The 17,033-nt window shown below is 38.7% G+C and overlaps 1 protein-coding gene across 1 annotated transcript; it reads left to right on the top strand.

Moving 5' to 3' along the window:
* Positions 1 to 7,008: 7,008 nt before the first annotated feature.
* Positions 7,009 to 16,614, top strand: adssl (adenylosuccinate synthase, like). The gene is made up of 13 exons (XM_062433536.1): positions 7,009 to 7,348; positions 8,755 to 8,857; positions 9,638 to 9,706; positions 10,514 to 10,564; positions 10,644 to 10,710; positions 10,867 to 10,974; positions 11,768 to 11,849; positions 12,217 to 12,343; positions 12,430 to 12,584; positions 13,581 to 13,705; positions 13,842 to 13,939; positions 14,844 to 14,993; positions 15,688 to 16,614. The coding sequence occupies exons 1-13, from the start codon at positions 7,115 to 7,117 to the stop codon at positions 15,738 to 15,740; spliced, it is 1,422 nt and encodes a 473-aa protein (XP_062289520.1). The 5' UTR covers positions 7,009 to 7,114; the 3' UTR covers positions 15,741 to 16,614.
* The last annotated feature ends 419 nt before the right edge of the window (positions 16,615 to 17,033 follow it).

Below are 17,033 nucleotides of genomic sequence, written 5' to 3'. Positions count from 1 at the left end.
AACACTATTTGTTGAATTATTAATAATTTGCATGCATCAAAGTTCTTTCTGCACCCTCCTCCACTCTACCAATCTTTAACAAACCATTCAATCAGACTTTTATTGTGCTGTCGTTCACTCTTGCTCCGTGACTATAGCCCTGCTTCCTCCTGCACTATTGCTTCATATCTACTGACTTTCATATCTGCTCATTCCAGTAATTGTGCGTAGGTGTGTGCCTGCGTAAGAAATATGAATGCAGCAGTAAATGTAGATTGGACTCACGTGCTATAGACAGCTAAAACACAAAAAAAGCAGAGGGAGTGTGGTTAATCATATTTTGTCACGCCTATTTTGGTGGGTAGATTTTTTACAATATGAACTCAATTAATACGTAAAAGCCTTATGAATTATAACACAGCAAATCAGTTCAAGTTTTTCAAATCACAGAAAAAGCACTTCTTGCAGAGGTTTTTTTCTTTTCTTCTGCAGGCCATGTGAGGCGTTACATATTTTGTATTGTGGACAAAAGAGATGTGCTTGACGCTGGCCCTACCCTCTGTGTCAGTCAGTGTGGAATCAGGATGTTGGACTGAGGGGTAGGGCGCTCGGCCTGTTAAATATTGACTGCGAGTGTAATAATTAACCTTCCAACAACTCCTGATCTCTTAAACTGGCTGCTCTGCCTCGCTGCCATTGCTCTGCTGTCATTGCTCACCTTAACATCAAAATGCTCCTCTCTAAGTGTGCTTCATCCTCTCCATGTCACTCTTCACCTGTCTCGGTCCTGCCTGCTGTGTGTTTCTGCTCTTCTGTATTGTATTTCCCTCCCCTTCTCTCTTCTGCTGCTCCAGCCCAGCTCCCTGTGTCACGACACCCTGCCGCTCGTCAAACCTTTGGCCTCGTCCTGTGAAAGCCACCGGGCCATGTTACATCTAAAGGTGAGTACAGCTCATGTCCAAAACTGAAGACTGTATTTTGTGAACTCTACATGATTTTATTTTAAAGAAGAATACCTGACAAAAGCAAACACGTATTTTCACCATAAAAAAAACTAAAAATATATTTAAAAAGCTCCATATTCAGGGAGAAAGTATGTTTTCTTGGACAAAATCTTTCTTACTTTCATATTCTACTTTCATACCCTAACCCTTTTTTTTTTGTTTGCTTTGCTCTTTTCTAATGTTTGAAAGAAGTCTGAAGTTTGGTAGGCCGGTAGTATTATTAGTCTTTTTTTGGCAGGATGATGTAAATTGTAATTCTAGTCATTTTGTAATAATGTATTTCTTTCATTGAAGAGGCAGAAAGCAATAGATGCAGTCTTATTGGTCTATTCAACAGAGTAAAATAACGACCAAGTACGAGCATAGACGGCCTAACAGAGCAGCTAATCTTTTAATTGCTTTATTGTTCTGTTTTTGCTGGAGTCATAGGTGGAGGAGTTTTATTGCAAGGCAAAGTCTACACAGAGATACCACTGTACAAGCTGAGCAAGACAGGGCGAAAAAGAAAACAATTACTACAGAATTTGTAGGGGAAAAAAGCTCAATTTGGTCCAAACTGATAGAATATTGACCAACAATTAAGCCAGCCTTTTAGTAATTATGAAGACTCATGTCAGTGTGAGCAGGAAATGTCAGGCCCAGAGCTACGCTGGTCAGACACACCCATATATTCACATATTGAAAAGCAGCCTCATGTTGACAGCTACCATAAAATCTGTGTTATCTATACTGGCTTTGGCCCTTTGGCCATGCTGTTGGAGGAGTGTAAGCAATGATGGTGTCTACTTTAGGCAATAAAACTGGGAGGAGGAACTTACCAGGTCAAAGTCACTTGTGAATGGAGACTCCTCATGTACTTAAGCAGCTGCCTCCCAGTCCAGATCCTGAGTTAACCATGGTGCTTTCATGTGCTCCTTTTGACCTCCTTCTGTCTCACTTTCATCTCAGGTTTATTTCCACACCGGCACTCGACCGCCTTGAGGAAACTAGAGGTGAGATTTTGTCACAGGTTTCTTCATTTGTAACATGACTGACTCGGAGAACACCTGGAAAAGCGACACTTTGCCGTCAGTGTCGGTGCTTGCTGGATGTAACAGCAACTCCATGTGGAAGCTGTGGCTGTTCCAGTGGAGGTGCTGTTACCTGCAGAGAGCCACCAAATGCAACATAAAGCCTTTTCTTTTAACTGTTGAGTCTCTTTTGTCACTTGCGGACATTTCATCAAGCTCACTGTTAAAACATTTTTTTTTTTTAAATGTTGAAGTAGCTGGAGAGCAATGGGGCATAAGGTGATGACCTATGAATTGACAGCCAGTGATTGTATCATCTGCCTGTCAGTTCTGTAGGCCACTGCTGTTTGTCCCCATGAACATGCGCAAATAACAACAAGAAGATTTTGGTTTCATGGATGTGTCGACAGCTGGTGCATCAACAAGCAAACAGCGACTTTCGTGGCTTTTAAAATAATCCTGATTGTTTTTGATGGATCTTTTTATAATGAATAAAGTTTGAATGAATGTTGTTCTGTCTGTACATGAGTTTGTCTTTTGCTCTCTTGCTCATCTGAATAAAATGAATGTATTGCCAAAGAAACTGAAGTTTATTTATTTAGCCTGAAATCACAAATGTGCCTCTACAGTGTGTTTAATACTTAACCTACCCTCTGTGTGCATAAAGAAACCTATTATATAAGCCAGAGTGTTGATGCAAACATAATTAAGGTATATTATTAAGTACAGGATCATTATAGGAATAGCAAAGATAAAGTTGCACATTTATTCATCTCATAACTAATTTTAAAAGTGAAAGCTGAGGGTGGTAAGGAAGTCCTGATGCCATTGTCACCAACCGTTTCAGCCTCATAGAGACAGGTTGAAGCGATCCACTACATCTACTGAACACTTTAGAGGGCATAAATTCAATATCCATTGGTTTTATTTCATATGATATTGCACATAAATATCTATAAAAATAAAACCAAACCTGACAGTTTGTCCAAATGGAAACTGACAAAGATGTGGCAATATGCCACATGCTCTTAATTGAAATCCACTTTGCAAACAAATCTACTGTGTTTACCAGATCATCATTAAACAAGAATGACTGATAACAGCCAACCAAATTTCACTTTTACATTCTGTTCTATTAATAATTCACCACTTTGCTAAGTCACATGTTCACTGGACTCTTAAATGTTACTGAGCATTAATAATGACAAAATAGAGCTTGTTTAAATGCAACAACATACCTTTAATCTGATATGTGTTGCCTCAGTGGAGGTGCAGTTATTCTGCTAATTTGATCAATGCATTAAATAATTAAGAGGAAATATCTTTTTTTTATACAAGGATAAGATATTTACACGTCTCATTCAAGCTTTACCACTGTGTCAGGTCACTGTTTGAAGGGATCAATCCAGTAAACTGACGTGAGTGACCTGTGCAGTCCCCCACTCTGAATATCTTCTTCATTGGATAATGGGATGGAAGTGAAGACTTTCAGCCACAGTGAGTCCAAACAGTCCAGAGCAAAGATCACGCAAACATCCCGTCGAGGTAGGTGAACGTAATACTACAGAATTACTGCAAAAACACAAATAACTAAAACTACAAATGAATACAAAATACAACAGTTGTACAAAAAGAGACAAGATTCAAGCAATGAAGCAAAGTCATTGCAACTAGGCTGCACAGTATCTGAAACAAATAATAGGATGAGACAGATGTAAAGACTTGTGATACAGAAAACCCACCAGCAGCCAGACACTGGAACATTATTTGATCCCGCTCAGTGTCAGCTTGTTTGCAGGGTTTTGATTAAATGCTAATCTGCTTTGGGATATGTACCTGTAAAGCACAGTATCGCCTGAAATGACAGAGGCCTTTCAAGGACAATGTATGTGATGAAAATGTTGCCTTTGCTGCCACCTAGTGGTCAATAATATCACCTTGATGCACATGTTGCAGTATGAGATCAGTATAGGGTGTTGGCTCAAAGGCATCAAACCTGAAACCTTCACTATGAATTCATATCACTCTTTAAGACAATATTTTGACAAAGGACCCATTTACAGGACAGCACCACTAGTATTGATAATGATATAATGATAAAATACCTACTTTGGGCCTCAATCATTTTAATTGATGCTTAAACTGTGTAAATGACCTCTAAAATGTGATTTTCATCAAATAACAAAAACCAGGTAATAGATTCTAAACCAAGGCAGTTTCCCTTGTCTGGATATTGTCTGGTAGATATAAAGCAATGGATGTGAACTCAAATATTATATATATAAAAATATAAACAAATATCAACATATTAAACATGGTATATTGTGTGTGCCTCCTCTATATATACAGTTCATGCTGTTATTATCTGGCTCAAGGCTGGTACCAAGAAGGGAGGCCACACTGGTGAGACACATTGAGATGCCTTGAGATGACTTTTGTTGTGACTTGGTGCTAAATAAATAAAGATTGATAAAGATTGACATAGGTCCAACTCAAACAAAAAATAAACATATTAACTAACTAGTGAGTGTGTGTGTAGAGACATCAGTTGTGTTAACAGTGTATGGATGTGTGAAAATATGGTGTGAAGCGTGTTGGCTGGTGCAACAAACCAAACAAAGGCAGAAGGCTGAGAAAGAGAGAGAAAAGGGCGGTGCTTTTATGTGTTCTTGGAAGCCCAGCCCAGATAGGCAGGTAAGAGCAGGCGACCTTCCCAGTTCCACCTGCCACCTACATCCCAGTGTCTACAAAACAGGCAGCAGAGCAGAGCAAACATGCAGGCAGAGTGGGAAGGGCCGTCACAATACAAATATAGTTAATCTTTTACTCATCTGTCAATTAGTTAGTCAGTCCTAAATCATCAATGAACATCTTAATGTAATATGCTGTTTGAGGAACTGCTTTTCAAGGATGATGGCTCTGCTTTCCATTGTGTATCTCAGTGGACTATTTACTCATCAGAGCAGACACTCGTTTATGAGTCCATTACTTCTGATTGGAGTAGAGTGAATCACATTATATTCTTGTACTCTGTAAAGTCTCTTCACCCAGGTCTTTTAAGTCCGCCTCCACTCAAAAATGTGTTTTTCTTCTTGTTCCTCCAGTAGGATATGTGAGCTTTACTGTGCGGAATGATACAGTGCCTATAAAAAGTATTCACCCCCTTGGATGTTTTTCCTTTTTATTGCTTTTATAAATTGAATCATGGTCAATATAATTTGGCTTTTTGAAAAAAAAGAATTTACAAAAATATCAAAGTGACAGATTTCTACAAAGTAATGTCAACTAATTGGAAATATATCATATAAAATAAGTGATTGCATAAATATTCACCCCCTTCAAGTCAGTATATAGTAGATGCACCTTTGGCTGCAATCACAGCACTGAGTCTGTGTGGATAGGTTTCAATCAGGCTTGCACATCTGGACAATGCAATTTTACTCCATTCTTCTTTGCAAAACTGCTCAAACTCTGTCAGGTTGCGGGCGTGAACCGCATTCAGCCACAAATTCCCTATTGGATTGAGGTCTGGGCTTTGACTCGGCCCCTCCAAAACATTCACCTTGTTGTCTTTAAACCATTTCTGTGTAGCTTTTGCTGTATGCTTCATGTCATTGTCTTGCTGGAAAAAATAATCTTTTCTCAAGTCGCAGTTCTCATGCAGACTGAATCAAATTGTCCTCCAGGATTTCCCTAAATTTTTCTGTATTCATTTTACCCTCTACTTTTACAGGCCTTCCAGGTCTTGCGGCCGTGAAGCATCCCCACAACATGATGCTGCCACCACCATGCTTCACAGTGGGGATGGTGTGTTTCTGGTGATGTGTAGTGTTTGGTGTCCGCCAACATAGTGTCTAGTCTGATGCCAAAAAGCTCCATTTTGGTCTCATCAGACCAAAGAACCTTCTTCCATTTGACCGTGGAGTCTCCCACATGCCTTTGGGCGAACTCTAGTCGAGAGTTTTTATGAGTTTTCTTCAACAGTGGCTTTCTCTTCAATTGGATGGACCTCTATTCAATTAGGTCAGTCACTTTGAGGGGGGTGAATATTTATGCAATCACTATTTGTACATTATATATTTTTAATTAATTGACATCACTTTGTAGAAATCTGTTTCATTAAAGAGTTGTTTTTTTGTCAATTATTTTTTTTAAAGCCAAATTATATTGACCATGATTCAATTTATAAAAGCATTAAAAGGGGAAAACATACAAGGGGGTGAATACCTTTTTATAAGCACTGTATATGTGCAGAGTTCAACACTAGGAAGCTGTTTTCACATTGATCTGCTGAAAGTGTAAAGTTTCTCTGTGCTATTTGAAAACCCAGTTTTAAGGGGCAAACCCATTAACAGGATTTGTGAGATCACAACTAGTTTGAAACCAATTCTCGACCAATATTTGTAGTAGTAGTAGTAGTGTTTATTCAGTCATCACAACACAACAAACAGAAAAGTACTTTACTACAGTATACAATAAGTATATAGATTCTAAATAACAGCATAAAGTAATTAATGTATGATGTTAATGACTGAAAAGGTATAGGCAGAAGCATAATGCTTATATATGCCTATCCTACATAAAATCCCACATTAAATTAAGCTACCCACCAAAAAATGATAATGAAAATGAGAAAAAAGAAAAAAGAAAAGACTACCTATTTCAATGTGTAACTCTCAAAAATAGCCATGTAAGCCCTTCGTAAAAAAAAAAATCAATAGTGAATTACACATTCTCAAATTGAAGTCAGTTTACGCAAGTGTGATGTGGATAACTGAAGCCTCCAGTGCAGATACTTTGAGATTGGACTTTACAGTGAAGTAGGACACATCTTTTGGGATAGGGATTATATTTAGATTTTAACAAGATAGTTGATTTTTCTGTGGAAAAGCATATTATTATTCTTCAAAGTAGAATATTGTATATACACCTTAAAACATAGTTACTCAAATAAAACAACAGGTCGAGCCCTCTATAACGTGGTACTGATCTCTGAATTGACATAGTAGTGTTTTGTGATTTCTCTAAAAACGCAACACTGCCATCTAGCGGCAGATAGCTACTTCCCGTGACGTAAACAAAACGCGGTAAAACGATATTCCGGTTTGTAGAGAGGACAGCATGGCATCCGACAGCACTATGGCTAACCTCAACGGACGCGAAACCGTCTCCGTGAACGGGGAGCCGGTCGTTAAGCGGCTGCGGGAGAGCGTCTCGTCGGATTGTCCCGTCCGTGTACCGAAGGAGCCACCGAACTTAGTGACCGTCGTGCTCGGAGCGCAGTGGGGCGACGAGGGCAAGGGGAAAGTTGTGGACTTGCTCGCTATGGATGCGGATATTGTATGCAGGTGTCAGGTACCGAACTGTTCCGTTAATTTAACTTCACTTTTTAACTTCCAAGCCGACCGTTTCACACAATGTCGCTGTTATTAAACACCACCGAGGCTGTTACCGTTTACTGTTAGCTAGCTACCGTTAAATATTCACGAGTCGCTGCGACGTCAACAACCATGTTTGACCTCCCGGATGTAACGTTAAAGGAGCTCGGTGAGGTTTGGTGCCAGCTATGATAGCTTAGAAAATGTTTATTTAGTGATTAAATACCGTAGTGAGGGTTAGAAATGAGCCCCGAATCCAGCTAATGACCTCGACATACACACACACACACACACACACACACACACACACACACACACACACACACACACACACACACACACACACTGATACCCGTATCTATCGAGTGAGCGGTTATATAAGGCTCAGACCACACAGCTGTTCCTCTTCCTCTTAACACTTTCAGCACAAATGTGAGTTTTCTTTTTGTTAGTATGTTTTTGCAGAAGCAAGTTGCAATTACAAGCCTATTGATAGTTCCTGTGAAAATCAATAAAAGGCTTATAAGACGTTTAAAATATGTATGTATAGTGGGGCCCAAAAGTATGAGACCGTCCCTTACGTTGTTACCCCATGGTATTTATGTGTATATGCAAGATACACTAGGAAAAAATACAATTTCCAATAGGACTATGAAAATCCTACAGGAACCAAACATGTTTTTCGTTATAAAGAGAATAAAGTCATATAGTACATTTAGAGATGTATAGCAATTCTAAGGGATTTTATTAGAACCAATAAAACGGTAAATGGGCTATTTATTTTATACTTTCTAGTCTTAACTATCGCTTAAAGGGCTTTACAGCACATGCCACATACACCCATTCGTACACACATTCATATAGGGATGGCAGAGGCAGCTATGCAAAGTGCCAACCTGCCCATCAGGAGAGATGCAGCGCGTCCTATCCAGAGTGCCCCATAATCTTTCTGTGCTCGTTTACCCACACACTCACACCCAAGAACATTTCAACATGCAGACTGGAGGAGCATGGGATTGAACCACCAACCTCCTGATTGGTGGATGACCTGCTCCACCTCTACATCCTGATGGAAAAACTGATTTCCAGTAGGACCGAGAAAATCCTAAAAGAACCCAAACTTCTTCCCTTAAAGTTTTAGAATTTCTTGGGAATCCTAAAGGATTCTTTTGGAAAACATGAAAGTCTTGTAGGCCTTTTTGACCAAGATGGACACACCGTTTTTACATCAGCTAAATTACTTGCCCCTTGTGTGTGTACAGTAAAACCCAGACTGAAATGTTATACAAGAGCGTGACGCTGTGACTGTCCTCAGCAAAGTTGTTGGTGTTAATAAACCCTCAGTGTTGTGTCATAAGTTGAATGTTTTGAACTGTTTTGCAGGGAGGCAACAATGCAGGTCACACAGTGGTTGTGGACAAGGTGGAGTATGACTTCCACCTGCTGCCCAGCGGAGTGCTCAACAAGAAGGCCGTCTCCTTCATCGGTACAAAATAATCCCTATGTTTTTATTTAGAAAGATGACAGACTAGGCGGCAGGATAAAGGATAAAACACCAGTATATGACCATTGTCAGGGTAAACATCAAGAACCACCGCAGACAGCCTTATCAGTTATCTGTTCCCAGTCTATCAGGTACAACAGCAATAAATACTACATTCATGAAGTTTGTGATGTTCAGACTGTATGGAAACTGAGTTCTTGAGTGGTTCATCTTTATGCGTGTCTAGCCCATTTACATCAATGAGTGTAGATTAAGTGTTATAGAAAGTTCTTGGTATACAGTTCAACAACAAGCAAAGCATTCAAAAATGACCATAAAGTTGAATCAACACCTTTCTGAAAACAGTTCCATCAAAAACATTATAACCTGCATCTAGGGCTGTTGTGTTAGACTGCATCAGTTTTAACTAGGTGAACTGGAGAGTACTTGTATGTACACATAGGAGCACTCAATACATACCATACGTTGTTACATAATGGAAACGAAAGGTTAACCAAAGGTAAATAAAAGTAAACTGTCAATTTAACTACACCCAGTGTCTAAATATCTCAGTTTGCTAAATTACTCTGGTTTGTTAATCACCATTTAATTTGAAGTAATTCCACTTTTGGTTGGAAATTATATATATAAAAAAAAGCCACAGTGATGATCTGCATTGTACAAATAAACATAATTTATTTGTTACTAGAAATATGTTGAGTAGTTGTAAATGAAGCAATTTTGTCATGAGGATTGAAGGAGTTAATTTTTTTTACATTACAGGCAACGGAGTGGTGATACATCTACCAGGTCTGTTTGAGGAGGCTGAGAAGAACCTGCAGAAAGGCAAAGGTAAAGTTTCCTAGGAATGAGAGCTACATTTTGACATGCCACAGTAGGCGTGTAGTTTAGTTCAGTGGTCAGGCTAGAAAAAAATGATCAAATTTATGATGTGTGTGTGTTTTTACACTAACCTTTAACCTTGGCTTCAAAACAAACAGATGTTTCCCTAAAAGACAGGAAGCCTGCAGGATGTTGTTATCCCTGCTGAGGCCTTTACACACTGTTTTTTTCTTCTTCTTTCAATTCATTTGCACGATAAAATAGTTTTTCAAGCTGTTGTTTTTTATCATGAGTACTTTCATACAGAACACGAATATTACACAACGAAAAAATTCTTCTGGGACACAGTTCGTGTTTTCACACAGTGAATAAAGGCAACAACCAATCACAAAGTGTAATCTGCTCAAACAGCTGTTGATTGTGAAGGTTTGACTATCCCGCTGTATGTGTTATTTTCTACATCTACATTGATTGATCAGCTTTCAGTCTGTCTGTGAGTTCACCTGTTTGACTGCAGGCAGGCAGGCTCACTCACTATGGTTGGCCAGGAAAATAAAACCAATGAATCAATATATTGATTAACAAACACTGTCATCATCTCTGACCTGTGTTCACTGTCTCTGTCCAAAGAAGCAGCCTAAGCAGAATCAGCTGTTGCAAATTTGTTTGATAGTTTTGATGCAGAATATTCACTGGCGTGTGTTGGGCATTTTCGTGTCATTTGTCACGTCGCTGGTGTGTAAAGGCCTGAAATTCAGCACAATAGATTTTCACTGTAGTATAAACATGTAATGTGGGATTTGTTGTCTCACGCAGGATTACAAGGATGGGAAGACAGACTGAAGATTTCTGATCGTGCCCACATTGGTGAGTAAGCATTTTGTCACGTATTTTTTTTGATTGAGAAAATGCAGTTTTATTGAAAGACACCTCTGTCCACCTCTAGTGTTCAACTTCCATCAAGCTGTTGATGCCACCCAGGAGCAGCAGCGGCAGCAACAAGAAGGGAAAAAGTAAGTGTACTCTGATTTAATTTAAATACTGTATAAGTCTGTTTGTAGGTGAAATGTTTGTTATAATGTGTTCAACAACTGTCAAGCTGAAGTATTTTCTATTAAATCAATAGATCACTCTGGTGATTAACTTTTGTGTTTTTGTTTGTGCTTCAGTTTGGGAACAACTAAAAAGGGTATCGGTCCTGCCTACTCCTCCAAAGCTGCTCGGAACGGTCTGCGAGTCTGTGACCTGGTCTCAGATTTCAAGGTTTTTGAGGACAAGTAAGTGTTTTTTTTGTCATTTATTTAGTTTAATTTTCATATTGTCTCTAAATGCTGCCACATAATCCATGACCATGAATTAGATCAAATGATGAGGAGCACTGATAAGAGTCTCTATGTCAAGCTTAATATTTCGCACTTTTAAGAGATTTTCAATCACAGAACGATCTGGAAGGTGGATTTATTTCAGCATGCAGATGATATCTTTAGTGTGTTTTTGCCTTTGATACTTTTATAGTTAAGAGGCCTTCTGTACAATTAGCGAAATGTTGAGAGAGAGAGAGAGAAGGGATGACGTGGAACACAAAAGTCTGACCAGGTTTGAGCCAGGTTTACATGATGCCTATCTTAGCCCTGCAGGCCACCATGAAAACAGTGTCCTCATTTGTTTATTTTTTTCTGTGATGCGCAGCTCACTGAAAGAGTAGTTGTGTTTCCATCCTTGTTTTGTCCTTCCCTAAATGTGATAACTGAATTTGACAAAATACCAGTTGAATTAAAGAGCATCTGTTGTAAATTTTGAGGTTTGACCTTGTAGACATAAGGGCGTAATAGGTTGTTTTTTTTAATCCCTATGAGCAGATTTATTTTTAAGTGTAATATCACTCCTGCCAGCAGGTGGCCACAACAGGCCGTGCACAGTGGAAAACTGCCATCTACTTTCATGAAAGCATTATATATCTAAAGTCTGTTTGTCCTGTGTATCATGTTGTGAAATAGATGTGTGGAGAAGTATTTTCATACATAGGGTTTTACTCAGACTATTAAACTCTGTTGTCCTTGTGTCTTTCAGGTTTCGTATGTTGGCAGATCATTTCCTGGCAATGTATCCAAAACTTAATGTGGACATTGACGGTGAACTGGCACAGCTGAAGGTGAGAACTGACATGTACTGACAAAATAACACATTACAGAATTTTTGGGCTAATTTTTGGCATTGAGGTTGTTGTGATATCAAAATATTGCCACAATCATTTTTTAAAATTGATTTGGAATTGTAATACTGATAATAGATATAAAATATATGACTATAATGCAGAGACACTGCTGTAATCAAGTTTTTTCATGCCCTGATATAAAGTGATTTTGAGTGATGGTGTGTCTGTTGCCCCTTTCATTTACAGTTAACAATGACACAGTGTGAAAAAGTTGTAATAGATATTTATTACTGAACTTTTCTGAACTGAACATTCTCACTATCGTACATAATTACATGATGTGTTGGTGTGACTGTTTTCTCAGATATATGCAGAGAGACTGCGTCCTCTGGTGACTGATGGTGTGTACTTCATGCACCAAGCTCTTAATGGGCCCAGTAAGAAAATCCTGGTGGAGGGAGCCAATGCTGCTCTCCTGGATATTGACTTTGGTGAGCAGCAAGGGGTTTGTGGAATAAATGATTAATAGGGATGGATGTTTTTGCTTCCTGGGGGTAACAGATGTTTCTCTGCTCAGGGACGTATCCTTTCGTGACCTCTTCTAACTGCACCGTGGGAGGCGTGTGCACCGGTCTCGGCGTGCCTCCGTCATACGTCGGCCGAGTATACGGTGTGGTCAAAGCTTACACCACCCGCGTGGGTGTAGGTGCTTTCCCAACAGAGCAGAACAATGTGAGTATAGATATGTGTAAACTATCAGTTCTTGTAAGTGCGTAGATGAGCGGGATCCCATTAACTGGAGATAAATTATTTCAAGCTTAAGTTTCATTGATGTTGTGATTGAAGCATCAGATTCTTCACGCTGGCTTCTAAGGAACTCACAGCAGCTTTTTGTAAAATAGTCATTATTATTTTGAGTTGAATGAGACGTATGTCATCAGATCAGATGCAGCTATTAAATGTGGTCGCTCTTAAAACTGTGCTAATGGAAAAATATAACGAAAATATTACTGAAATCTCATCATTTATCTGATGAAGGAATGTTTGAATTTGATTATTGAAACCTGAACCTGTTTGGATGCATATTTCTCCTAATGCTGATACTTCACCTGTAAACCTGAAAACAAATTCAATATTTAGGTAATCTCACTTTAAAAAAAACTTTAAAAAATTAAATAGTGAGTATTTAATGAGCTCGACTAGCCATGAACACAGAACAGTAGCAGTAATATCTCATGTTCTGGCTGCTGAAGTCTCCGTAATCCAGGTTCTTTAATGAGAAAAGCGTCAGTGGATTTCACTCTTTCAGAAACACCTGTCAACAAACTGACTGAAGGATTTGACTGGAGACAGTCTGTTAATGCCTTTGGTGACCTCCGCGTTCATTCCAGTACTAAACACATCTATCAGGTTGCTGGGAAAACCCTCTGTGGGGATGGTAGACATAACTCCTCCACTTTAGCTATGCACTTTATACCCATATAGTCTGGTAGAGCTTCTCAGTGGTTTACAGCAGAGGAGTGTGGTCATACTGGGCCACTACCACATGCCTGTGTGTGTGTGAAGGGAGTTACCGGTAATCGGCACACTCGCTCAGCCCACATTAATTGCATCGATAAAGTTGGAAAGAATAGCAGACGGGGTGAAGTAATTGTTTATATCTACATCGTTTTTATTTGTCAAACAGTTGTTTTCCTTACACAGCTGACAGTGCTCTTTGTGTCATAGGAAACTGGAGACATGTTACAGTCCAGAGGGAGAGAGTTCGGTGTGACGACGGGCAGGAGGAGGCGGTGTGGTTGGCTGGACCTGATTTTGGTCAGATACGCTCACATGGTCAACGGTTTCTCCGCGTAAGGAATCATCACACCATTTCACATTTATAACTTGTGGAGGTCTTGCTGTTATAGTTTAAAAAATATGATTCATCACAAGCTCTGACTGTCCACTGCCATCAGAGTTAATCAGAGCGACTTTCTCTTTTTGCAGAATTGCCCTGACAAAGCTGGACATTTTGGACACGTTGTCAGAGATCAAAGTGGGCATAGCTTACAAGGTTGATGGAAAAACTCTGCCAAGTTTTCCTGGTAGGTCATTCTCCCCTCAGATGTTAAATTGATCTACTTGTTGTTTTCCTATTGAAGTAAAATAACATAGGCTTTAACAGTCAACAGTTGTGACATAGTAAGTTCACTGCTGCTTTAAAAAACTGGTTCAAAAAGATTTTTCTTACAACAATCTGATAACTTCAGTTCCTACAGTTTGGTCACATTTTACCTTCTTACTTAATTCACTGTTTATTTAAAACACTGATGTTTGAAGCTCAGAGTTTACTAACATTTGAATTTTAGAAAAAAATATTCTTATTTAAAATTATTTACTAGATTATTTACTATTACAAAGTGATTGTTGTTGTCAGAGCTACTGCTATAGTAACAGGTGAATGAGCAGCTTTAATGCTGGCTAATGTCTTATTTTACACAGGTCAGCATATACTAGCAGGAAATGCAACATCTTTAGTTTTTGAAAATCCATTTTGCAGCAGATTTAAAGCTGCATTTATCTTCTGTATGTCTTTGCTTGTAGTGCAAAATGGAGCAAAATTTTATTGTTGAGCTAATAAACCAGAGGATGATCAAATAACTTCTTTCTTTTTGCTTCACATGACTCTGCAGCTGCACCTGACCAGCGTGTTCACACTGATTTCTCTTATACATTTATCATTTTTGTGGTCAGTGTGCTTGAGGTTTAATGAAGTGGCTTTTTTCCTGATTTAGGTTTGTTTCTACAAGTGCTTCCTGTATGTGCACCAGTCTTTAAATAATTAGAGAAACTTATTATATAGAAGAATATTAAACCTGTCATTCTTGCATACGAACCATAAAGTTGTGATATACAGCTGTACAGAGGGCTGTTTTGATGGTAGTCTCCTGATGAATCGGTAAGCAAAAATGTCATATTTCACTCAAGGTTATTGATCTTCTTTTTTAGCAAACATGGACGTTTTGACGCGGGTGTCTGTGGACTACGAGACGTTGCCGGGCTGGTGCTGCAGCACTGAGGCAGCTAGGAGCTTCGGGGATCTACCACCACAGGCACAGAGTTACATCCGTTTCATCGAGAATTTCCTGCAAGTGCCAGGTTTGTAAAGAGACACGTTACATCAAAGGACCAGTCTGTAAGATTTAGTGACGTACAGTGGTGATGAATACACCTCCTTTCACTTTTCTTTCCCGGAGAGTAGGATAACCTACAGTGGCTGCAAAAATCACAAAAAATGTGAAAAACTTTCTCTAGAGCCAGTGTTTGGTTTGCCTGTTCTGGGCAACAGTAGAAACATGGTGGGTTCCGTGGTAGGGGGGGCAGCTCCCTATGTAACAGGGGCAGTGGAGCTGATAGTCCAATATTTTTACCCTGATTTTATCCAATTGCCAATACATGCTACTTTGGCTCTGATGCAGCAGCCTTTCTCTGTAGTCACTGCTGGTCTCACACAATACTACAATGTAAAAACATTGTAGTATTGATACTTTTTATTGGCCCTAGGGAAAAAAAACATATCGGTCAACCCCTACTATGAAGATATAAAGGGCTCATTCTAAGGGAACAAAAATACAACAGTTCTTATTTTAATGGGATTATACAAAAATAAAAACATACTTGATATTACATACATATTATATTTCCTTTCTGCCAGGTCCGTTCTGCTATATGTCACTAAATATTACACACTGGTCCTTTTTAATAGAGAGACTGCAGCCAAACTGTCCTGAGCTTTACCAAACCTATAAATAACATTTTGTCTTTTTTCTTCTTTTTTTATTTTTCATTTCAGTGAAGTGGGTCGGAGTCGGCAAATCCAGAGAGAGCATGATCAAACTGTATTGATCTGTGTGCAGACATGCAGTCCTCCTTAAAGAAGACTTAGATGATGAGTTCAGGTTTCGATAGGATCACCAGACGTTTCAAAATGCAGACTCTATCCTAAAGGAAATACTTCACCAGCAAGGTCATGTGTGAAACTTTTGGTTGCGCTTGTGCATCACACTTACAGACATCCTTCATAGATATAAGTTATGCATTCCACACAATGTTTTCTCTATTTATTAGGGTGTTGATTTTTAAAACCTGGTGCAAACAGATCGATCATTCCTAATTCTATTCCACAGAAAAGCACGCTTGGTGTACTTTTTTTTTTTTTTTTTTAGCTTTTATGGCTTATTGACCTCTATTAACATCTGTTCACCATGTAGTTACTTTTTTACAAATATTTGAAGAGCCATTGATGAACAGATGTGTCAAAGGGGGACACAATAAAGTAAGAATATTGCCAGGCTTTGTATGAGATGGAAAAATAATTGAAAGCCATCTTGGGATTAGTACGATTGTGAATTTTTCTATTGAACAATTTTAAAAATACTTGAAAAAATGTGAAAGCCTCTCAGTCGTTTAGTTTGTAATAATATTTTCATGATGATTGTTGGGATACTTTTTAAATCATCCTCAAAACAGATATATCAACACTAAGAAATATGAGTTGAATTAAATGTTTTCTCCATGATGTTCGAGGAAAAGTCACGTCCACACACACACACACACACACGCGCGCGCACACACACACATGCGTGCACACATTGGCTGGCATTTGCAAAGTTTGTGTAAATGTGAAGATAGCACAGTTCCAGACTACATCTCAATATGTTTCCTCCAACATTTCATTCATTTTGTCAATAATGTACAAGACCCAGCTTGCAATTATCAATAAAAGGAAACTGTAAAAATGTTGTTTTTTTCTAGCTCTAGAAATATGTTCTGAGAAAGTAATTAAATAGCTTGATCTAGCCTTTTAATGGGAAATGAAAAGCTGTTTACATCCTATGTTTTGTACGTTGTTTTTAGGGGTCCAAAAATCTGATTCCTAGAAGATTAGAGCTTCTAGGAACATACTTAAATAAAACAAAAATTGCTGTTTTTAATTCATACCCTTTTGATCTACAGAATCATACAAATAACAGATCAATGATTTCACATCATGTACTGTCATACTCAGCTCTGTGGATACATTCCATCAAAGCTCAGCCAGCTCCAGATTTTACTAGACTGATATTGGTGTTTGAAAAAACCTGAAAGATACATCAATCATTTTTTTAAACATAAGCACACATTTGATTTGATCCCTTG

The sequence above is a fragment of the Scomber scombrus genome, chromosome 14 (assembly GCF_963691925.1).
Source record: "Scomber scombrus chromosome 14, fScoSco1.1, whole genome shotgun sequence".
In the NCBI taxonomy this organism is placed as follows: domain Eukaryota; kingdom Metazoa; phylum Chordata; class Actinopteri; order Scombriformes; family Scombridae; genus Scomber; species Scomber scombrus.
Note: the sequence above shows the minus strand (reverse complement) of the source record. Positions and strands in the feature narration are given on the sequence as shown.

Bases quoted from the DNA above. Each gene is read 5' to 3' on its own strand.
- adssl (XM_062433536.1), top strand. From the start codon at position 7,115: ATGGCATCCGACAGCACTATGGCTAACCTCAACGGACGCGAAACCGTC. The intron at 11,850-12,216 runs GTGAGAACTGAC...CTGTTTTCTCAG, and splicing joins GTGAACTGGCACAGCTGAAG to ATATATGCAGAGAGACTGCG. The intron at 13,706-13,841 runs GTAAGGAATCAT...CTCTTTTTGCAG, and splicing joins ATGGTCAACGGTTTCTCCGC to AATTGCCCTGACAAAGCTGG.